The 24,637-nt window shown below is 47.9% G+C and overlaps 1 protein-coding gene across 4 annotated transcripts in view; it reads left to right on the top strand.

Annotated features, from left to right (window-relative positions):
* TPM4 (tropomyosin 4) overlaps nt 1-24,637 on the top strand; it is a 168,216-nt gene that overhangs the window by 118,482 nt on the left and 25,097 nt on the right. The window contains exon 1 of one of the 4 annotated variants that reach the window (XM_075352566.1): nt 6,966-7,274. The exons of 2 other annotated variants lie outside the window; for them this stretch is intronic. In XM_075352566.1, the coding sequence (XP_075208681.1) occupies nt 7,143-7,274 (132 nt within the window). In that variant the 5' untranslated portion in view covers nt 6,966-7,142. Of the gene's footprint in view, nt 1-6,965; nt 7,275-24,637 lie in introns of those variants that run through there. One more of the 4 variants, XM_075352565.1, reaches the window with a different exon arrangement.

Below are 24,637 nucleotides of genomic sequence, written 5' to 3'. Positions count from 1 at the left end.
ATTGTAGAGTATCAAAATTCAACAGATACTAATAGTGAGGACCCTGCTTGCAAGCTTCAAATGTATGAAAAAATTTGGGAAGCACAAAAGGTGAATGGAAAAAAGTGCTTGTATGCAGTCCAGCCATCTAATATTTAAAGGAGAGAGAGCGAGCGCGAGAGAGAGAGTGCGCGAGAGAGAAAGCGCGAAAGCGAGAGAGAGTTGGAGAGTGGATTAAGCCGCCTGACCTCCAGAGACCTGCCATAACATCCACCAACATGCATACCACCATACCTGACAATTTTGTGTTGATTATTCTGTCATGGATATTGGTGCTACCTGTACTAATTTAGGGTGTCTTGGTCACTGTTTTGTGTTGCACTGTTTTAATTGTCTTTATCCCTGGTACGTAATTAAGGTCATGTTTACCTTTTCATGTACGGGAGTGCTCTGTGAACATTATGTGCAGTGTTTGTTTTTTCTCTTTTTGCTATATATATATATATATATATATATATATATATATATATATACACACTCCCTTACTGCACTTAGGAGCACCCACTTTAACAATGTTATTATCATTAGCGGTGCACCCTTCCTCCCCCCTTTTTTACAATATCGCCTAACATCACAGCTAGAAATGAGCAAACCTCCCAAGGTTCAGTTTGGTTGGTGTTCTCCAAATTTATCTGTTTTCCGAACATATCTGAACCCCACTGAATTCAATGGGAGGCAAAACGTATGTGTTAGTAAGGACTAGGGGGCTGGTATTAGTAAGGGCTAGGAGAGCTGCATAAGAAAGAAAATAAAGAATAAAGCAGGACCATTATACTTACCGACCTTCTCTGCGGCTTTGACACTATTTCTTGGTCCGAAGATTAGCTCTTATACATATTTACTGATTCCCCACCCACCGGCAGTCCCAGTGACTGTGATTGGTTGAAATCAGACCATGCCCCCACCCTGTGTGACTGTCTGTGATTGGTTGGAATTATACACGTTGTCTGGGTCCATAGAGTGGTTGAACCTGGGTGTTTGGTAGCTTAATAAATTGAAGAAAAAGGGGGGTTTTGTATTTTATTTCAAATAGAGGATTTTTTTGGTGCGTGTGTTTATTTCTTTTCACTTACAGGATTAGTAATGGGGGGGTAGTCTGAGATGCCTCCCATCACTAATCTAGAGTTTGATGGCAACTGTCATTTGTTGACAAATCACAGCTGTCATTAACCACTTACATTACCCAACTTGCCATCGCACCAGGGCAATCTGAATGAGCTGGGTAAAGTGCCGGTATTGTGCATCTAATGGATGCAACAATTCTGGCAGCTGCAGGCTGCTATTTTGAGGCTGGGGGAGCCAAATAAACATGTGCCTCCCTAGCCTGGGAACACCAGCCCCTACCTTTCGACATTATTTTGGCTGAGTATCAAAACTGGGGTGGGACAGTATGTTTTTTGTAAGTTATTTATTAAAATATTTCAAAAACACCAGGTGGGGTCCCTCTTGATACACAGCCAAAATAAAGCATAGCGCACACGGCTGTGGCCTGTAGCCGTATCTGTGTTGGGTATCAATATATGGGGGACCCTGTGGCTTTTTTCCCAATTTAAAGCTTTATTGAGTTTTAAAGAATACATTAAAGGAACATGGATCCATGACAATGCGAAACCAAAGTCTATGCGACACAACACATTCGCAAACGTCATGACAGTATGTAAATGATTGGTATGATACATGGATAGTCTTTTTGAACCACAAAGAATAATAAGCCAAAGAGGAAAGGTGAAGAAGCAGTATGATCACGAAAAATAGCAAAGGAAGGATAAGTCAGGGCAAGAGGGGAAGAGATGGAGAGTAGAGCCATCGGCCGGGTCTGATACTTTGTCCGTTGGACCAAGACATGTTGGAAGGGTGGTGTATATTATCTGAAGTCAGTGGGGCCAAGGTGCCTATCTTCCGGAGGTTAGATTAATTCAAGAATTTTTTTGCCAGAGAGGAATGATTCCCATTGAAACCATTTAGTGGCTGTCGCCACCGTCTGTCCACGCGACTGGGCCATCACCATTTCCATGCAGTGGATCACATTCACCTCCATTACCCACTCATCTATTGTAGGGGGGGGCAAGGTCTTTCCATCGCCGTGGGACCACTGTCTTGGCTGCCTGGAGAAGGTGGCCCAAGAGGGACTTTTTATAGGCCTTTTCCGAGACATTAAAAATGTATAGTAGGACTGCCTCTGGGCGGCTGGAGACTATGATCCCTGTGACCTACTGTATGGCTGCTAGTACTTTTTTCCAAAAGACCCCCAAGCCCGGGCAGTACCACCAGATGTGGGACATGGTGCCTCCCTGTGCTCCACAACGCCAACAGGTATCAGGCACCTCGGGACACCACGCATGAAGAGACGCTGGGACCCTGTACCACCTGGAGAGTATTTTAAAGCTGGTTTCTTGCATTCTGGTGGCCACTACGGACTTGTGGGTCAGTCGGAAGCAACGTGCCCACTGGTTCCCAAGGAACGTCTGGTTGAGCTCTGCTTCCCACGCCACACAAAAGCGAGGAAGGGACGTCTCTGCTGCATTGGTTATGATCTTTTATATTTTTGATATCGCATGACGTGTATCCAAGGACCCAGTGCAAAGCTTTTCAAATGGAGTTTGGGGTGGAAGACGCGCCATGGCAATGTTTTGTGAGATTATGAAGTGTTTGAGTTGTGCATATTCAAAATGAAACCGCATCCTGAAACTATGATTTTCCACAATCTCCAGAAGCGGTAGAAGGGATCCCCCAGGAGCCCCCTGGTTCAGTCTTAAGGGGCTGTTTCGTACTGCCCAGGAAGTTGTTGGCTGATGCCCCCGGTAGAAACTCTGGGTTATCGGTTAATGGCATAAGGGGTCCTCTCGACTGAATCAGGCGATTACGTAATGATGTAGAGTGTACAGTTTTCAATGTTTGTTTAGTGCTATAAGACATTTCGATCTTATGTTTGGTAAGGAGTGGCCATGTCCACGACAGGGTCGACACTGACAAGGGGCATAGATCCTGCGCTAGGCAGACCCAAAGCTTAGACCTAGAGCTATGTAAGAGGTCCAGAACTCTGGCATGGGCGGCTGCCATGTAATAACGCCTGCAGTTGGGCAGCTCCACACCTCCTGCGTTCTTGGTCCTAGTTAGAACGCTACTCCTGAGACGGGCGCGCTTCTTTGACCAAACAAATTGATCAAATAAGCGCTGTATCCTGGCCCAATAGGCTGCCGGAACGTAAACCGGTACCGTTTGTATCAAGTACAGCAATCTAGGCAGAGCCATCATTCTGAGGGCGCCAATCCTGCCGAACCATGAAAGAGTACCTCTCTGCCAGAAGGTCAGGTCTCCCTCAAGCTTTGACAGGAAGCTTTGATAGTTTAGTTGAAAGAGTTTTGTCAAATCGGATGGGATATTGATGCCCAAGTATCCAATACTGCCGTGGGGTGGCCATCTGAAAGGGAAGTTCGGTTTTATTGCATTTATTGTCGTTTGTGGCAAAGTAATATTTAGAGCCTCTGATTTATCAAATTAATTTTAAAAGTTGGACCATTTACTAAAGCAGTTTAGTTCTAGCATTAGGGGTGGGAGTGATGTGAGGTGGTTACAGAGGTAAATTAGATCATCAGCAAAGGCGGCGCATTTGTGTTCCCGATTGGCGATCCTAATTCCCTGTATATCCGGGTTGGTCCTAATGGCCGACAACAAGTGCTCCATGACCAGGATATATAACAGAGGTGACAAGGGACACCCCTGCCTGGTCCCGTTATGGATGGAGAAGGGCCTTGACAGAGTGCCATTAATTTTAAGGTGTGCAGTCGGAGAATGATATAAGGCCATAATCCTGGATGAAAAAACTGGCCCCAGGCCCATATGGTCCAGTGTTTGTGAAAGCGACTGCCAGGAGACCTTCTCAGCGTCCAGAGATAGCAACATCAAAGATAGTTTTTTTTGTGTGTGCATGTTGGATCAGGTCCAAGGTCTTTATTGTATTATCAGGTCTTTATTGTATTATCCCTCGCCTCCCTACCCGGGACAAATCCGACCTGGTCCAAATGTATCAGGTCAGGGAGTAAAGGGCCAAGTCTATTTGCTAAAAGCTTGGCATAGAATTTTAAATCAACATTAAGGAGTGAGATCGGTCTAAAACTGCTACATGCCGTGGGGTCTTTTCCAGCCTTGCGGAGCAAGGAGATGTGGGCCGTAGTGGAATGGGGCGGGAAAGGGGCAGAGTCAGAAATTGAATTGAAGGAGAGAAGCATTAAGGGAGCCAATTGTTTAGAAAAGGATTTGTAGAATTTGGCGGGGAACCCGTCTGGTCCAGGACTCTTATTACCAGGTGAGTCGCTAATCACCGCCAACAATTCCTGCAATGAAAATGGGCTTTCCAAGTTTTCAATTATAGAGCTATTAAGACGTCGGAAAAGGTGAGGGCATTAAAGGACCGCCTACCCTCGACTCGGGGGTTCAACAGGTAGGTTATATAACTTGGAATAAAAGTCATGAAAGGTGTTTGAAATGTCGGGGGTAGCATAGAGCAGTTCGTCGCGTGAGTTTTTGATGCAAGGAATGAGGGTATGGGCTTTCCCTTCTCTCAACGCATTAGCCAACAGTCTTCCTGGCTTGTCCCCAAACTCATAAAACTTCCCTTTCCCTGTAGTAGGCGCTTGTAAGAGGAATCTAACAATTTTTAACCTCAATCCTAGCTTGCAGAAGAGCTTGTAAATTTGTGGCCGATAAGGATCGCTTATGGATGAGCTCCAGTTCAGAGACCCTATGGAGAGCGTTTACTATGTCTTTGGCTCTTTCATTTTTACTTCAGGACCCATGCTTGATAAAAAATACCTCGTAGGACACACTTCAGTGCTTCCCACTTGTAAGTGGGGGCTGTGTCGTCCACAGAGTGGTCCTCCATGAACCTTGTGATAGAGGTCTGAATGTCTGTGAAGCAGAGCTCATCCAACAGCAACGACTCATTCAGCCGCCACGACCCTGAAGGGGCCGAGAGAGAGGGAATTGCAATCATACAATAGACCGGCGCGTGATCTGACCACAAAATGTTATCTATCCTAGAATGTTGGATCAATGGAAGAGCATTGTGCTGCAGTCTATACGACTGTATGAGTTTGTGTATGGGAGTAGAAGCTATAGTCTCTGTCCGACGGATATTTCAGTCTCCATGTGTCGAACAGTTGAATACGCAATAAAGCTTTTTTGATGCGTTTAATGATAGTGTATGAAATGCTGGATTTCCCCCTGGAATTGTCCAATGTGGAGTCCAGGGTGACATTGAGGTCGCCCCTGTGGCATTTTTTTAAATATATTTTTACATTCTACTAGAGGACCCAGCCTCTGTGAGGGCAACCATTCAGAGACGTTGGCAGTCTGACTACAATCAATCGCAGACGCTGTCAGAGATGGTGGGCAGAGGAAGCAGTGATTATGTACAAGATGTAATTAGCGAACCTGGAAACAGTGCAACAGCCACACGCGTGGATATTGGCAAATAATCCCCTTATTATACACCACTCAATACCCCTCCCTTCCATACAGTGCCACTATCCTAGCCAAAGTCATAATAACGTAGAATAAAAGCATTAGTGTGACCACGCACAGAACAAAGACGAACATTGGCTTTTTTTGAGAAATGTGCTCTGGCTTCTGAACACAAATCCAAATGAGCAGGCTCGTGCCGAATTTGAAATTGGCAAACCTTTTTCAAACAAGTTTGCTCATCTCTAATCAAAGTCTTACAAAAGACAAGCAGCTCCAGCCTTTACATTACAGGAGTTAAATTATATGACCAAACATAGGGTAATTTTAAGTTGATAATTTTGTGCAGCCCCACCTGCTTAAAATACGACACTATAGAGAAGCACAGACCTAGCTCGGGTGGTACCAACACTGCACCCTGTAGTGATGGGTCATTTGTGACTTTAGTGAATGATGGGAGCTGGCTCCCCAGTGAGGAGAGCTTGCAGTCTCTGAATGGTTCTCACAGGGGTTAAAATGATGTTCAGATGTCGATGAAACAAAAATCCCACCCACCTTACCAGAGAATATTGTTAATGTGTGATGGTAACAAGTCAAGTGGCCCAGATACAATAACTAGCACCCTGCTGTGTAGGGGTCCCCAGTGCAGCGCCTTCACCATGTGAAGCGCCCCGCCGTGTAGGGGTCCCCAGTGCCTTCACCATGTGAAGCGCCCCGCCGTGTAGGGGTCCCCAGTGCAGCGCCTTCACCGTGTGAAGCGCCCCGCCGTGTAGGGGTCCCCAGTGCAGCGCCTTCACCGTGTGAAGCGCCCCGCCGTGTAGGGCTCCCCAGTGCAGCGCCTTCACCGTGTGAAGCGCCCCGCCGTGTAGGGCTCCCCAGTGCAGCGCCTTCACCGTGTGAAGCGCCCCATCTTGTAGGGCTCCCCAGTACAGCACCTTCACCGTGTGAAGCGCCCCATCTTGTAGGGCTCCCCAGTACAGCACCTTCACCGTGTGACGCGCCCCGCACCGTGTGACGCGCCCCGCCGGGTAGGGGTCCCCAGTGCAGCGCCTTCACCATGTGATGCTCATAAGTGCCATATTACCGTAGTGATGTGCAACAGATGGCCCAGATCTGAGGCACCATCACTTGTGCCCCCTCAAAGATATGATGAGGCAGGGCCCCAGCCAGAGGACACCCTCCATTAGGTAGCCCACTACCCCAGCACACATTCCAGCCCTTATTATCAGACTGGGCGGCCAATGTCTCCACAGCCATTGCTCTCCGGCCGGCAGGAAGGCAGGCGTGCCCTGGGAGCTGCCCGAACTTTCCGTCAGCCCTTAGTCACTCAGCGAGGGGCGGGAATTCCGAAAGAAAAATCCACACTTTTCCCAAATAAGTCGAAAAAGCCGTGCTTCATTTAAAGGCGGGAACCGCCCTGGGTGTGGTGACGTCACATAGGTAGCCACGCCCGCCCGTGCGATTACTTCACCCTAGCATTCCTGGCTACTAGTTGAGCGCTCTTCTCAGTACAGTGCCTCGGGCGGCAGACGGTGTCTATGAAGAGCAGTCTGTAACCTGCAGTGTTCAGTACGACAGTCTGCACTCTGCCTACAGGAGGGAAGCTGCTAACCGGAGCCCGCGACCACACACTGCCGGACAGAATGGCTGGACTCAATTCCCTGGAAGCGGTGAAGAGGAAGATCCAGTCTCTTCAGCATCAGGCCGACGATGCTGAAGACAGAGCGCAGGAGCTGCAGAGGGAGCTGGACACTGAACGGGAGATGCGTGAGAAAGTGAGGCGCCGCTACTCCAAGCTATACGGCCTCTGCTTCCTGTCTCCTCTCCTCTCACTGCTGCCTGCCGGGGCGCTGCCGCTCCACCCTTCTCTGCTGCGCCTCCTGGCGGCCATTCTCTTCCTTTCTACAGTTCTCCCTACGGCTGTCACTTCTGTCATTAACGTCTGCCACCGCTGGCACTCCGCCCGCCTGGGCCGAGCGGCGACTACATGTGTAGCTAAACCTTCCACTGTATGCTGCCTCAGATGTTGGTAAACTGCCTGGTTTCCTTAGAGATCAGCTGTAAAGCGTCTCCTCTCCAGGGCAGAAATAATGGTGCCTGACTAATGCGTGAGAGACATGGAGGGGAGCTCCCCTTTATGAGGTGATGGCCAGCTCTGCCTGCAGGAGATTACTGGTACAGAGGAGCTCCCCTTTATGAGGCGATGGCCAGCTCTGCCCGCAGGAGATTACTGGTACAGAGGAGCTCCCCTTTATGAGGTGATGGCCAGCTCTGCCTGCAGGAGATTACTGGTACAGAGGAGCTCCCCTTTATGAGGTGATGGCCAGCTCTGCCTGCAGGAGATTACTGGTACAGAGGAGCTCCCCTTTATGAGGTGATGGCCAGCTCTGCCTGCAGGAGATTACTGGTACAGAGGAGCTCCCCTTTATGAGGCGATGGCCAGCTCTGCCTGCAGGAGATTACTGGTATAGAGGAGCTCCCCTTTATGAGGTAATGGCCAGCTCTGCCCGCAGGAGATTACTGGTACAGAGGAGCTCCCCTTTATGAGGTGATCCCGAGCGTCAGCCCTGCCTGCAGGAGATTACTGGTACAGAGGAGCTCCCCTTTATGAGGTGATGGCCAGCTCTGCCTGCAGGAGATTACTGGTACAGAGGAGCTCCCCTTTATGAGGTGATGGCCAGCTCTGCCTGCAGGAGATTACTGGTACAGAGGAGCTCCCCTTTATGAGGCGATGGCCAGCTCTGCCTGCAGGAGATTACTGGCACAGAGGAGCTCCCCTTTATGAGGCGATGGCCAGCTCTGCCTGCAGGAGATTACTGGTACAGAGGAGCTCCCCTTTATGAGGTAATGGCCAGCTCTGCCTGCAGGAGATTACTGGCACAGAGGAGCTCCCCTTTATGAGGTAATGGCCAGCTCTGCCTGCAGGAGATTACTGGTACAGAGGAGCTCCCCTTTATGAGGTAATGGCCAGCTCTGCCTGCAGGAGATTACTGGTACAGAGGAGCTTCCCTTTATGAGGTGATGGCCAGCTCTGCCTGCAGGAGATTACTGGTACAGAGGAGCTCCCCTTTATGAGGTGATGGCCAGCTCTGCCTGCAGGAGATTACTGGTACAGAGGAGCTCCCCTTTATGAGGTAATGGCCAGCTCTGCCTGCAGGAGATTACTGGTACAGAGAAGCTCCCCTTTATGAGGTGATGGCCAGCTCTGCCTGCAGGAGATTACTGGCACAGAGGAGCTCCCCTTTATGAGGTGATGGCCAGCCCTGCCTGCAGGAGATTACTGGTACAGAGGAGCTCCCCTTTATGAGGTGATGGCCAGCTCTGCCTGCAGGAGATTACTGGTATAGAGGAGCTCCCCTTTATGAGGTAATGGCCAGCTCTGCCTGCAGGAGATTACTGGTACAGAGGAGCTCCCCTTTATGAGGCGATGGCCAGCTCTGCCTGCAGGAGATTACTGGTATAGAGGAGCTCCCCTTTATGAGGTAATGGCCAGCTCTGCCCGCAGGAGATTACTGGTACAGAGGAGCTCCCCTTTATGAGGTGATCCCGAGCGTCAGCCCTGCCTGCAGGAGATTACTGGTACAGAGGAGCTCCCCTTTATGAGGTGATGGCCAGCTCTGCCTGCAGGAGATTACTGGTACAGAGGAGCTCCCCTTTATGAGGTGATGGCCAGCTCTGCCTGCAGGAGATTACTGGTACAGAGGATCTCCCCTTTATGAGGCGATGGCCAGCTCTGCCTGCAGGAGATTACTGGCACAGAGGAGCTCCCCTTTATGAGGCGATGGCCAGCTCTGCCTGCAGGAGATTACTGGTACAGAGGAGCTCCCCTTTATGAGGTAATGGCCAGCTCTGCCTGCAGGAGATTACTGGCACAGAGGAGCTCCCCTTTATGAGGCGATGGCCAGCTCTGCCTGCAGGAGATTACTGGTACAGAGGAGCTCCCCTTTATGAGGTAATGGCCAGCTCTGCCTGCAGGAGATTACTGGCACAGAGGAGCTCCCCTTTATGAGGTAATGGCCAGCTCTGCCTGCAGGAGATTACTGGTACAGAGGAGCTCCCCTTTATGAGGTAATGGCCAGCTCTGCCTGCAGGAGATTACTGGTACAGAGGAGCTTCCCTTTATGAGGTAATGGCCAGCTCTGCCTGCAGGAGATTACTGGTACAGAGGAGCTTCCCTTTATGAGGCGATGGCCAGCTCTGCCCGCAGGAGATTACTGGTACAGAGGAGCTTCCCTTTATGAGGCGATGGCCAGCTCTGCCCGCAGGAGATTACTGGTACAGAGGAGCTTCCCTTTATGAGGCGATGGCCAGCTCTGCCCGCAGGAGATTACTGGCACAGAGGAGCTCCCCTTTATGAGGCGATGGCCAGCTCTGCCTGCAGGAGATTACTGGTACAGAGGAGCTTCCCTTTATGAGGTAATGGCCAGCTCTGCCTGCAGATTACTGGTACAGAGGAGCTCCCCTTTATGAGGTGATGGCCAGCTCTGCCTGCAGGAGATTACTGGTACAGAGGAGCTTCCCTTTATGAGGTAATGGCCAGCTCTGCCTGCAGATTACTGGTACAGAGGAGCTCCCCTTTATGAGGTGATGGCCAGCTCTGCCTGCAGGAGATTACTGGTATAGAGGAGCTCCCCTTTATGAGGTAATGGCCAGCTCTGCCTGCAGGAGATTACTGGTATAGAGGAGCTCCCCTTTATGAGGTAATGGCCAGCTCTGCCTGCAGGAGATTACTGGTATAGAGGAGCTCCCCTTTATGAGGTGATGGCCAGCTCTGCCTGCAGGAGATTACTGGTACAGAGGAGCTCCCCTTTATGAGGTGATGGCCAGCTCTGCCTGCAGGAGATTACTGGTACAGAGGAGCTTCCCTTTATGAGGTGATGGCCAGCTCTGCCTGCAGGAGATTACTGGTACAGAGGAGCTCCCCTTTATGAGGTGATGGCCAGCTCTGCCTGCAGGAGATTACTGGTACAGAGGAGCTTCCCTTTATGAGGTGATGGCCAGCTCTGCCCGCAGATTACTGGTACAGAGGAGCTTCCCTTTATGAGGCGATGGCCAGCTCTGCCTGCAGGAGATTACTGGCACAGAGGAGCTCCCCTTTATGAGGTGATGGCCAGCTCTGCCTGCAGGAGATTACTGGTACAGAGGAGCTCCCCTGTATGAGGCGATGGCCAGCTCTGCCTGCAGGAGATTACTGGTACAGAGGAGCTCCCCTTTATGAGGCGATGGCCAGCTCTGCCTGCAGGAGATTACTGGCACAGAGGAGCTCCCCTTTATGAGGTGATGGCCAGCTCTGCCCGCAGATTACTGGTACAGAGGAGCTCCCCTTTACGACGTTATCCCGAGCGTCAGCCCTGCCTGCAGGTTGTTGCTGTTAGTACAATAATGAACTCTAGCTGATGTGTAATGCGTGTGGACAGGTGGTGCTATTTCACCTGTTTTTCTTGTCCTGTACAATCTCTCTAATCAATAGCTATATGGATTACCTGGGGGACCGTTCGTGTGAAAGGTGCCATGTTAATGGTTTATTTCCCCTGTGCTAGGGCCTGCTCATGTGCAGGACTTATCTAAGATGGACGGCCCCTTCAATAAAGCCTTTGTTCTAAATAAACTGTGCTTTATATTAACGTGCTGTTCTTGGTCATCGCTATTGGATGTAGATGTGCAACATCCCCACTAATCAGCTGTTACCAGTGCCGATGGATGTGATCAGTGACAGAGCTGCACAGCGCCATCAGTAGCAATGGCTAGGTACAACATCTGCCCCCATTGAAATGAGTGGGAGTGGTTCTGCAGTGCCCGCTGCAGTCAGTATACATCTGGTGGAGCTGTGCTGTTCAGTGGTGGTGGATGTCACTTGTCTCGGTCTGGCGCCTCCTCTCTTCCTTTCATCGCTGTCCTCCTTCCTGTTCTGTGTGGATGACTTGTCCTTCCTCATCCACACAGTGTTCTGCTGGGGCAGAGCAAAGTATTGAAATGCGCATGCGCGGGAGCTCTTTGACCTTTCCCCATGGATGCGCACTACAGTACTTTGATCTGCCCTCAGCAGGGCAGGGAGAAGAGGGCAGGAGTGCAATGGAGGCCTCTGTGTGAATGATGCAGGCAGCATCATCTACACATAGCTGGGAAGTAGGCGATTGTAAGGAGAGGAGGCGCCGCACTGAGACCAGTGATGACAATCGGACCGCCTCGCAGGTGAGTATATTAAAAGCTGTTTTTATGTTCTACTGATCGGTCTGGGCATTTATATACAGCGTTCTAGAATGTTGTATACAAGAGCTTACTGGAAGTGGCCACAGGCTATATGGGACACATCTGGTGACTGGTTCCCTTTTATTTCTTGGACCTGATGAGCTTGGAGGGCTTTCTATTTTAAAATCCATGTCATAATGGTTACCCAAAATTCAAGTTATCATTTTATAACTACAGTTTGATACTGCTTTTTTGTGGCATGGATTCTTAAAGGAAGTACACCAGTTTTATTGGGTCCAAGATCTGATTAATAATGTATGTCGTTGTGATTGGGAAGTCTGATGAGCAACAGCTCCACTTCTCCTTGCTGTGATCTCATTCCCTAAGATTTTGGACCAAAGATATCTGGCATAGAGATTGCCATGTTATAGGGGTTTTCCTAGTAGTAGATTTGATTCCAAATGATTTCCTCGGTAAAATAATTAGGCCTATATTCCCGTACTGATCCCATTCCAGCAGTGTCCTGGCTCATGATGCCAGGGCTCATGTGGGGTCGTGAGATCAGGTGACCCCCCCCCCCCCCCCCCCCCCGCATCCAACAAGCATCGGCTTCCTTCTCCTTGCCCTCGGACCAAACGAGTTAATCAACAGGAAGTGAGAGCTGCCACCCCCAGATAGCATTTGGATCCATGGTGTCACTTTTCCATTCACACATCCATGAAAATCTCTGATCCGGATAAAAAAAAAAAACCCAATGAGCACATCTGATAGAGGATCAGGATACGACATACTCAAGTGTCGTGTGTGTCTGATCAAATATTGGGCAGCATACAGTCACACGTGTGTGTGTGTGTGTACCCTTAGGAGCAGACTTGTAATAAATAAGAGCTGTGATAAATTCCTCTCATTATGGGCACCAGTTATGCTGATGGTTCCCATTGACCCTAAAGGGATTAGCTGGATCTTCTCTACAGCTGTAATCCCCAACCTTTATTAATTTGAGAACCACGTTCAGCTCATGGGGTCATAAGACGTATCTAGAGCCCCTAAGTAGGGACTTCCAGCTCCTGCCCACCCATAGTAATTCTGACACTCACACGCCTCATTATCAGTATGACAGCCAAAGCGTTTCCCATATAAATCACACTCTCTAGGCGGTCCCACATAACCCCATTCCATATTCTTCCATCAAGCTGTCGCTCTGCACGATTTGCATTCAGTTTCAGTCCCCTCTGGAGACTTGCTCTCTATGGCTGTAATGCACCGAGCTGCTGGATGGCTGTGAGCCTCAGGTTAGGCTGCTTTCACACCTCCGTTTTTTTCCTGTGCGGCACAATCCGGTGCTTTGCAGAAAAAAACGCAACCGTTTTTTTTTTTTTGGGGGGGGTTTGCCGCCAGTTGCGGGTTTTTTTGCATAGACTTTCATTAGTGCCGGATTGTGCCGCATGGGCTTGCGTTCGGTCCGGTTTTTGCCGCATGCGGCAGATTTAGCCGATGCGGCGGCCGGATGGAACTTTGCCTGGCACGTTTTTTTTTTTGTCCGGCAAAAAAAAAACGCATCCGGCCGATGCGGTGCGATTTGCAATGCATGCCTATGGACGCTGCATGCGGCATCCTGCGGCAAACACCGCATCCGGCTGCCGTATGCGTTTTTTCCACTGCGCATGCTCAGTAGCGTGCCGCAAGCGGCGAAAACCGGACGGGCTGCATTTCAAAAACTTATGCAAAGGATGCAGTTTTGTCGCCGCATCCGTTGCATAGGTTTTAGAGCCGGATTGGCCGGCTCTGCTAAAACCGGAGGTGTGAAAGCAACCTTAAGGACCCATTTGACTGAAACTGGAGCAAACCCTTCAGCATGGATGCAACTAGTGACTTCCATGAGAATATCCCTTTATCCACAGTACAAAGCTGCAGTAATATCACAGCTGACACCAACTGGTAACCATATGTAGAAGACCACATCTGTCAACCAGCGGCTCTGACTGATTTGCAATACTTCCAAAAACACTGCACAAGGGAAAAGCTTCTATTGGAGGCTGATAGCCAGGTCTGGTCACTGCTTCTCCACCAGCAGCACAGCTGTGCAGACTGAGGATGGCTGTACCCACACGTGCAGGAGGTGACCCACATACATATTAGTAAGTGCCACAAAATCATGTCCCCACATACAAGTGGACAGCCCCTATCTGGTGCATTTAAAGTCTCGACCACAGTCAGAAAACTGCATGTTAATAGCCATAGTTTCGCAATGAGGTTTGACTGTACGTGTAACAGATGGATCACACGTGTGTGTCTGTGTGTGTGTATATGTATGTGTGTAAGACAGGGACGTGGCAGGTTCCAACATTTCCTGTGTTGTCCTTGCAGATGGCAGACGGCTGTACCTGCTTCAGCAGTGCATTCCTTTCCATGAATCAGCACATGAGCTCATTTGGAGGTGGTGCAATTAGTGAGCGCTATTTCCCAACAGACCTAATACAACATCCTGTGCCAGGTGAGAATTCAGGGCATGTGACCTCAGCATCACTGGGTGAATGAATCACTGTCTGGCTGTTTTCAGGACAGGGCTGTACTGCTTACTTATCATTTTGAAGATAAGTGCCCTTATGAGCGTAGACTCAACACCATGGAATCAAGGTGGGACCCTGCAGGGTGAGTCCAGGCTGTAAGGCTATGTGCACACGCTGCGTTTTTTTGACGCTGCGTTTTTGTGCGTTTTTGGCCGCTAAAAACGCACAAACGCACCTGCGTCGAAAAAACGCGGCAAAAAACGCACGCGTTTTGCCGCGATTTGGTGCGTTTTTTGCTGCGTTTTGCTGCGTTTTTGCTCACTGCGTCCTTATGCGTTTTTTATCAGTGAACAAAAAAAAAAAAGGTCTGATGTCATTTCCTTCTTCAATGTGTTCTTCATTCTCCACTAGTGTATGCAGAAGAGCAGACAGCTGCAGAACTACAAGGCTCAGCATCCTCGATCCAATAGTGTATGCAGGAGAGCAGACAGCAGCTGTCGAACTACAAGGCTCAGCATCCTCCATCCAATAGTGTATGCAGGAGAGCAGACAGCAGCTGTCGAACTACAAGGCTCAGCATCCTCCTTCCAGGACTGTATGCAGGATTTCTTTGCCCCCCCCCCCAAAAAAAAATGACGTGGGCTTCGCCATATTTTTGTATGCTAGCCGGGTACAGCAGGCAGGTACGGGCTGCCCCCAACCCCCAGCTGCCTATTTGTACCCGGCTGGGAACCAAAAGTATAGGGAAGCCCTTTTTTTTTTAAATTATTTCATGAATTTCATGAAATAATTTAAAAAAAAAAATGACGTGAGCTTCGCCCCATTTTTGAGTCCAGCCGGGTACAACTAGGCAGCTGGGGATTGGAATCCACAGTGCAGGGTGCCCATGCTTTCTGGGCACCCCCGCTGTGAATTGCAGTCCCGCAGCCACCCCAGAAAATGGCGCTTTCATAGAAGCGCCATCTTCTGGCTCTGTATCCAACTCTTCCGGCTGCCCTGATGCCGGGTGGCTAGCCAGGTAATAATGGAGTTAGGGCTAGCTGTATATTATCAGCTAGCCCTAAGCCCGAAATTCATGGTGTCACGCCAATATTAGACATGGCCACCATGAATTTCTAGTAAAGATAAAAAAAAAAACACAACACAGAAAAATATTTTTATTAGAAATAAAACACAACACAATTAGTGACTCCATCTTTATTGAAATAAACCCCCCTCCGCAGTAATCCTGGGTCAGGGCCCGCGCCGTCCAATCAGGATCCAATATCATCTGATCGGTTTGCTGGAAGGCAAAGCGATCAGATGATGTGATAGGATCAAGTGCCTGAATCCCATCATACATCAGCTGATTGTATAAACGCATTATGATTATACAATCAGCTGATGCATCAGTAGAAAAAAAAAAAAAAAAATAATACTCACTTATGTGCTGAATTACCGGCAGCTCCTGGAGCGATGGGGCGGGAGTCTGATCCTGTCCGATCGCTGCAGCAGCTGCCGGTAATCAGGGATGAAGTCTCCTGACGCATCCGCTGATACCGGCCGGGCGCCCGCGTCAGCCCGAGACTCGATCAGCTGATGCGTCAGGTGACTGCATCAGGTGATCCATCGCCAGGTCCTGCAAGCAAGGTCCTGCCCCGGGGAGACTGCACACAGCCGGAGCGGGAGCGGCGATACCGTGACAGGAGCTGGGAGCGGGCATGGCACCGCGAGGCTGCAGACAGGAGAGTATAACTTTTTTTTTTTTTATTCTACTGTTAACTTTTGTTTTCGCAGCCGCTTCCACCTCCTGCCTGTACATGGCGCCGCACGGCAGCATACATGCACAGGACGGGAGGTGGACGCGGCGGTGACGGTACCGGGAGGATTCATGCTTCTGTCTATACTGACAGAAGGAATCCTCTTCCTGTACACGTCACTTTACTACCCACTTCCTGCGCTTATAGCTGCGTTTTTGGTCTTAGAAACGCACCAAAACGCAGCTATTTGCGTTTCTCATTGCGTCTTTCAACATCCCATTGAACTCAATGGATGAAAAGCGCAGTGAAAAACGCGGGAATAATTGACATGCTGCGTTTTTGTGGTCACCACAAAAACGCAGCTGAAAAAAAAACGCTGTGTGGGGACAGCAAAAATGAAAACTCATAGACTTTGCTGGGGAAGCAAAGTCATGCAGTTTTGAGGCCAAAAACGCACCCGAAAAACGCGCAAAAACGCCGAGAAAAACGCACCGTGTGCACATAGCCTAAAGGTGCACACTTCAAAAAATTACACTATAGAGTGGAAATTGTTTTAAAGAACTGAAGTCCTAAGTGGTTGATACCTTTTTAATGGCTAACTGAAAAGATGGTAATAATAACAAGCTTTCGAGACTACTCAGGTCTCATCAGGCTCAATATAACACAAAATATGAAGAGTCACGTATTTATACACAACAGGACATAGAATGGGGCAGTAAATAAAACCAGTTATGTGAAGCAGAACTATCACTATGGCAAGAGGACAAACTGTTGTGGCCATAAATATTGCTGCAGTTCATAGATAAGCAGTGTGAAAGTTTTATTGTCCTCTGATTAGGGTCTGGTACAGAGTTGTGATGCCCCCGGATGGTCTGAGGAGCACATCTCTTAATTGATGTAAAAAGACATGAATCCATGTGACACATTCATTCCTGCTCTGAATGTGTCAAAGGTCATCATAAGTTTGTACTCCCATAGTCTCCCATCTCTCTGGGTCTTGAAGTTTCCTTTCAATACCAGCAATTTCATGGCCATGATGCTGTGGTCTGGGTTATAGAAATGTTTGGCTCCCCTGTCTGTCTTGTATGTAGGGGAGACCGGACAACAGCTCAGGACAAGGATGAATTCTCACCGCCACACAATTAGAGAAAAAGGATGGATCTACCTGTTGCCAAACATTTCTATAACCCAGACCACAGCATCATGGCCATGAAATTGCTGGTATTGAAAGGAAACTTCAAGACCCAGAGAGATGGGAGACTATGGGAGTACAAACTTATGATGACCTTTGACACATTCAGAGCAGGAATGAATGTGTCTCATGGATTCATGTCTTTTTACATCAATTAAGAGATGTGCTCCTCAGACCATCCGGGGGCATCACAACTCTGTACCAGACCCTAATCGGAGGACAATAAAACTTTCACACTGCTTATCTATGAACTGCAGCAATATTTATGGCCACAACAGTTTGTCCTCTTGCCATAGTGATAGTTCTGCTTTATTTACTGCACTATTCTATGTCCTGTTGTGTATAAATATGTGACTCTTCAGATTTTGTGTTTATATTGAGCCTGAAGAAGAGACCTGAGCAGTCTCTAAGGGGTGCTTCACACACAGCGATATCGCTACTGAGATCGCTGCTGAGTCACAGTTTTTGTGACCTCATTAGCAATCTCGCTGTGTGTGTGACACTGAGCAGCGATCTGGCCCCTGCTGTGAGATCGCTGCTCGTTACACACAGCCCTGGTTCGTTTTTTTATTGTTGCTCTCCCGCTGATAAGCACACATCGCTGTGTGTGACAGCGAGAGAGCAACAATCCTGAATGTGCAGGGAGCAGGAGCCGGCATCTGACAGCCTGCGGTAAGCTGTAACCAAGGTAAACATCGGGTAACCAAGGTGGTTACCCGATATTTACCTTCGTTACCAGCCTCCGCCGCTCTCACGCTGCCAGCGCCGGCTCCCAGCTCTCTGCACACACAGCTAAGCGGTGTGCGCTGGTAACTAATGTAAACATCGGGTAACCATACCCAATGTTTACCTTAGTTACCAGTGTCCAGACGCCGGCTCCGTGCAAGTGCAGCGTCGCTTGCACGTCGCTGCTGGCTGGCGGCTGGTCACTGGTCGCTGGTGAGATCTGCCTGTTTGACAGCTCACCAGCGACCATGTAGCGATGCAGCAGCGATCCTGACCAGGTCAGATTGCTGGTCGGATCGCTGCTGCGTCACTAAAGTGTGAAGGCACCCTAAAGCTTGCCATTACCATCTTTACAGTTGGCCATTAAAAGGTATCAACCACTGAGGACTTCAGTTCTTTTAAACAATTTTTTATCTCTACTGGCTAACACGGTATAAAGATATATATTTTACCTGTATCACTATAGAGTGGATGTTTTATTTTTTTTTCAAAACGTAGGGGTGGTCCAAGTTTGGGAACTCAAGAAAAATAATAAGCAGGCACAGCTGGTCTCTTTTGGGAGCTGCTGTAAGAGCAAACAGAATCTGTTTTCTCCAGGTGCATATCCACAGAGAAAATGTCCAAATGAAGCAAAGTTAGACGGAAAGGCAGCACTCACCGGAGTTGAAGACACGATTCATTTATTCTTAGTTACAGTGCTCTTGCATGTGGTGGGACGGGTACAGAGGCAGGGAGGTGAGGGAGGCTAAGACGTCAGACGACGGGCCGTTTCGCACAGCTTGTGCTTTCACGAGTCCTTTGGGAACATTTATTTATTTATTTTTTTCTGCCTTTATTTTTGTTTGGCTAAAAAAAATAATTTTTGTAATTTGAGTTCTCTAGAGTTTGTGTTGCACAGTCTATATTGCTGGCTGCAAAATGAGCTACCTGAGTGGACCATCAGAATGAACTCAATGGTAGATATTCTAAGGCTATGTTCACATGCAGATTTTTTTTTTTCTGGGGGGGGGGGGGGGTGTAGATCACACGTACCCTGTCTACAGTCCACGTTGAAAACCTCTTCACAACCAAAGCATATATATATTTCAGGCTCAGTGCATGAGCTTACATCAAAGGGAGGGAGGTGACCTAGGATGGATACATACACACAGTGCTGGCCAAAAGTATTGGCACCCCTGCAATTCTGTCAGATAATACTCAGTTTATTCTTGAAAATGATTACAATCACAAATTCTTTGGTATTATCTTCATTTAATTTGTCTTCAATGAAAAAAAAAAAAATTGTCATGAAGCCAAATTGGATATAATTCCACACCAAACATAAAGGGGGTGGACAAAAGTATTGGCACTGTTTGAAAAATCATGTGATGCTTCTCTAATTTGTGTAACTAACAGCACCTGTAACTTACCTGTGGCACCTAACAGGTGTTGGCAATAACTAAATCACACTTGCAGCCAGTTGACATGGATTAAAGTTGACTCAACCTCTGTCCTGTGTCCTTGTGCGTACCACATTGAGCATGGAGAAAAGAAAGAAGACCAAAGAACTGTCTAAGGACTTGAGATTGCTCATTCTTCCTCACAATTTGGAATCTCAAGGCTACAAGTCAATCTCCAAAGACCTGAAAGTTCCTGTGTCTGCGGTGCGCAGTGTCATCAAGAAGTTTAAAGCCCATGGCACTGTGGCTAACCTCCCTAGATGTGGAAGGAAAAGAAAAATTGACGAGAGATTTCAACACAAGATTGTGCGGATGGTGGATAAAGAACCTCGACTAACATCCAAACAAGTTCAAGCTGCCCTGCAGTCCGAGGGTACAACAGTATCAACCCGTACTATCCGTCGGCGTCTGAATGAAAAAGGGACTGTATGGTAGGATACCCAGGAAGACCCCACTTCTTACCCCAAGACATAAAGCCAGGCTGGAGTTTGCCAAAACTTACCTGAGAGAGCCTAAAACATTTTGGAAGAATGTTGTCTGGTCAGATGAGACAAAAGTAGAGGTTTTTGGGAAAAGCCATCAACAGAGTTTACAGGGAAAAAAAAGAGGCATTCAAAGAAAAGAACACTGTCCCTACAGTCAAACATGGCGGAGGGTCCCTGATGTTTTGGGGTTGCTTTGCTGCCTCTGGCACTGGACTGCTTGACCGTGTGCATGGCATTATGCAGTCTGAAGACTACCAACAAATTTTACAGCATAATGTAGGGCCCAGTGTGAGAAAGCTGGGTCTTCCTCAGAGGTCATGGGTCTTCCAACAGGACAATGACCCAAAACACACTTTAAAAAGCACTAGAAAATGGTTTGAGAGAAAGCACTGGAGACTACTAAAGTGGCCAGCAATGAGTCCAGACCTGAATCCCATAGAACACCTGTGGAGAGATCTCAAAATAGCAGTTTGGAGAAGGCACCCTTCAAATCTCAGGGACCTGGAGCAGTTTGCCAAAGAAGAATGGTCTAAAATTCCAGCAGAGCATTGTAAGAAACTCATTGATGGTTACCGGAAGCGGTTGTTCGCAGTTATTTTGGCTAAAGGTTGTGCAACCAAGTATTAGGCTAAGGGTGCCAATACTTTTGTCTGGCCCATTTTTGGAGTTTTGTGTGAAATGATCAATGATTTGATTTTTGTTTCATTCTCTTTTGTGTTTTTTCATTGCAAGCAAAATAAATGAAGATAATAATACCAAAGAATTTGTGATTGCAATCATTTTCAAGAAGAAACTGAGTATTATCTGACAGAATTGCAGGGGTGCCAATACTTTTCACCAGCACTGTACATGCATACATACTAGGTCCCTCCCTTTTGATGCAAGCAAACACGCTGAGCCAAAATTATTCCCTGCACATGTCTCCTGTTCTGATCAGCAGATATATGCAGCTAACAGGCGCGGGTGGATCTTGGCTCCACTCGCGCCTGTCATCCTCCTAGATCTCGCTATCACTTCGGCGCGGATCGTGTTGTTTGGTGGCTCAGTGACCTGATCAGTGGGCACCAAGTGGCTGTAATGACAGGGTGGGGTCAGATGATGACCCCTGTCATTGTCTTAGCTCACTTCCTGTGAATGCTGGCAGAGTGCTGTCTCACGGGAGAACAGCATTTCTGCTGCTCAGAGCCATGCTCAAGTTGTCACTTAGCCTTCCGCCGCCCCGCCACCACACACAATTTGTATAAGGCTAGTTTCACACTTGCGATGAACGGCATCCGTTGCATTACGTTGTGTGACTGATGCAACGGATGTGTTGCATGTAGTGGCGCAACGGATCATACAAAACAGCGGAATCTGTTTTTTGGGGGTTTTTTTTCTTCTTTTCTCTTTACAGTTTTACCGGCGGCAGACTATTGTGAACGATCAGCTGATCGCTCACGGCCGCCGGGTGATCAGCTGATCGCTCACGGCCGCCGGGTGATCAGCTGATCGCTCACGGCCGCCGGGTGATCAGCTGATCGCTCACGGCCGCCGGGTGATCAGCTGATCGCTCACGGCCGCCGAGAATGTGTGCGGGGGGTGGAGTGCGGGCTGGGTGGAGCAGAGTGGGGCCATGGCGCTGAGGACCTCAGTGCCGCGGGGACTGCATGGCCGGGGACGTGTGTGTGTGTGTGTGTGTGTGTGTGTGTATACATGTGGAGTGCAGGAGGGGGCGGAGCCAAGCGGGGAAGTGTCGGGCTCCCTGCACACGTAGCCAGGGTAAATATCAGGTAACTAAGCAAAGCACTTTGCTTAGTAACCCGATGTGTACCCTGGTTGTGTGCAGGGAGCCAGAGAGCATGCGCAGCGAAATCCTAAGGATTCCGCTGCTCAAAAAACGTTACATGCTGTGTTCCTTCCGCCCGGTGGAAGCAACACAGCATTGGCCAGCGGAAGCAACGCAGGTCCATAAGTCGCAATACGTCGTTCATACAAGTCTATGGGAAGCGGCAGAATCCGTTAACGGATTCCGCTGTTTTCCAAAACGGCTGATTGCGACTGAAGGAAATCAACGCAAGTGTGAAACTAGCCTAAAAGCAAACCTATACATGTTTGGTATCTACGAACTTGTACTGACCTGAGGTATCGGGCTATGTGCGCATGTTGGTTTTTTTTTTTCATGCGTTTTACGCAGCGTTTTAAACTGCATCGTAAATGCATCCGTTCTGCGTCCCCAACAAAGTGTATGAGAATTTAGCAAATTCCATGCGCACGTTGCATTTTAAAATGCAGCATTTTGGATGCCAAATTTTTGATAAAATCGATGCATTCTAAAAAGCAGCATGTCTCTTCCTTTGTGTGTTTTGGATGCTTTTCCCACTCTGTCTATGGCAGAGCAAGCATCCAGAACACGTGAATTCTGCATTCACAATGCATCCAAAACGCACATGCAGTGACAAAACGCTGCAGAATATTTGTCATGGCAGAACGCAACGTGCGCACACACCCTCATACTGACATGTCAGTTTTACCATATAGTGAACACTGTAAATCAAAACAAAAAAAACAATGCTTTTTAGGAGTGAAAAGAGTGCAAAAACTAAATTGATGTGCTGCGCCTGCACCTCTTAAATTCCGCTTTTGCTGATACCGTAAGAGCCGCTTTTTAATATGCATAAAAAGCAGCATGTGCCTAATTCGCTCCACCACAAATTTTTCTCAACCTATTTATGGCCATGGCCAACATCAAAACTCAATGCGCAGAGTAAGATAAAAATTGGAATAAAAGAAAAAAAGTGCACAAACCCTTTAACATGTTCCGGTAATTTCCAAATGAGCATGCTCGTTGCGTTGTGGAAATACTGTGGACTTCACCCTTTGCAGTGGGTTTGTCACATCTGTGGGCAGGACCTTCACATCTGGGTGCAACTTAAGAACCATTTGAATCACTAAAGAATGACGCCTATACCTGAATGGAGAAGAAGCTGAAACGTTTGAGGTTGAATGAGTTGAACAATTGTACATGCAGCTGTTGTCAGTTTGCTGCAGGGTTCACCCACAGATGATTACCAGTCCAGCAATCTGCCGGGTGTTGAAGATGGCCACAAGTATGGCTTTTCTATTGTTCATGGGGAAGCCACAACTCCCTTTTGCATATTGGCAAAATAGCACATTTACTATGCAATGCCTGCCAATAAAATGAAGCGGTTACATGGCAGATTTCCCCTCTTTCTCATAGGTCTGAGTCTGTGGGAAACATGTCAGTATGAGAGACTATGTACCGTTGTGTACTGAGCCTGGTTCATGTTCACACCTATGGTATCACTTCTTACTTTACATGGTGGGCTCTGGCAATCAGATGTGCGTTGGTGAATGGTAACCCATCCTCAAATGCAGTAAAATATTAAATGCAAAATTGTGAATTGTAATAAGATTGTACTAAAATAAAGAAGCAGTTTCCACGTTCTATTTCTATATATTCATGCTCATTTGAGAATTATAGGTCCTCCCACCAATCTTAGCTGAATTGGCCAGTTCGCTGATGTTGGTAGATACTACCTAGAGGCTCCCGATGTTGGCTTTTTTTTTTTTCTCATCCACCATACGCGTCGGTTGCCAGCTGTGGGCACAGCCAGCCTCTTCTGTAACTGGAGCTTGCTCTGATCTCTGCTGTTCAAGCATTTACATAACAGTGGAATTTAAAGTGGCTCTGTCAGCACAGAGACTGCACAAAAAAAGTACAGGCGCATACAAGTCTATGGGTGCTTGTGAATCATCGGAGTGCACTGATGTCATTGGAGTGCAGTGTGATTATATGCAGCGACAGGCAATGGAGAAGGAGAAATGAATCTTTCCTCCTCACATGTGAGAGACTCTAATCACCGTATGACACTCCTCCGATACTTTCTTGTGAGAGAATATCTAATGATATTTATTTGTTGGTCAAACTTATATGCCGCCCCATCTCCGAAGACTCGGAGCGGCTCACAACAATGTAAGTACACAAGAACATATGATCCCTATCTGTAGGTCTTTTGATAATGGGAGGAAACCGGAGTACCCGGAGGAAACACACGCAAGCATGGGGAGAACATACAAACTCCTTGCAGATGTTGTCCTGGGTGGATTAGAACCCAGGACACCAGCGCTGCAAGACTGCAGTGCTAACCACTGAGCCACCGAGCCGCTATACACCAGTGTGACCGGCCGAAATGATGACACCCACTAGATGGGTTGTCTTGTCAACCAACTGCTGTGGTTGCCATCTTGGCCCTCCTCTGGACCCAGCTTTTGAACAATAGATGGAATGAGCAATCACATGATCATGGCTCCTAAAGTGACTTAAAAAAAAAAAAAAAGATATGGTAGTGCCAAGTTTTAGAAATGTTCCATCTAGCAAAATTTAAATTAACTTTTATGGTAAAGAGAAAATCTAAACGCCAGAATTTTTTTTTTTTTCCTTATATTGCTTTAGAAAAATCTCCATTAAAAGCGGTCAACACATTATGTACACGCTATCCATTAAATCTTCAGATCCTCACCAAACAAGCCCTCGCACCACTGGAATGGTGGGGAAAATGTTATCACTGGTCTGTGGGCAAAGAACAAACTTGATCTTTATACAACTTTCCCAGAATAGTGTGTGTGTGTGTGTGTGTGTGTGTGTGTGTGTGTGTGTCTTACCCTCCCACGCATTGTGACAAATAAGTCCTCATATGGCCATATCAACAGAAAAATAGTTTATGGCTCTTGGGATTGAAGGAAATGAAAACCAAAGTGCAAAAAATAAATATTGGCTACAGTGGGAAGAGGTTGAGAACTTTCTCACACGGAATATTTGCAGTCTAAAATGCCAATTTTTGCTGCTAGTTATACAAAG

Source organism: Anomaloglossus baeobatrachus, chromosome 1 (genome assembly GCF_048569485.1).
Source record: "Anomaloglossus baeobatrachus isolate aAnoBae1 chromosome 1, aAnoBae1.hap1, whole genome shotgun sequence".
NCBI lineage: Eukaryota > Metazoa > Chordata > Amphibia > Anura > Aromobatidae > Anomaloglossus > Anomaloglossus baeobatrachus.
Note: the sequence above shows the minus strand (reverse complement) of the source record. Positions and strands in the feature narration are given on the sequence as shown.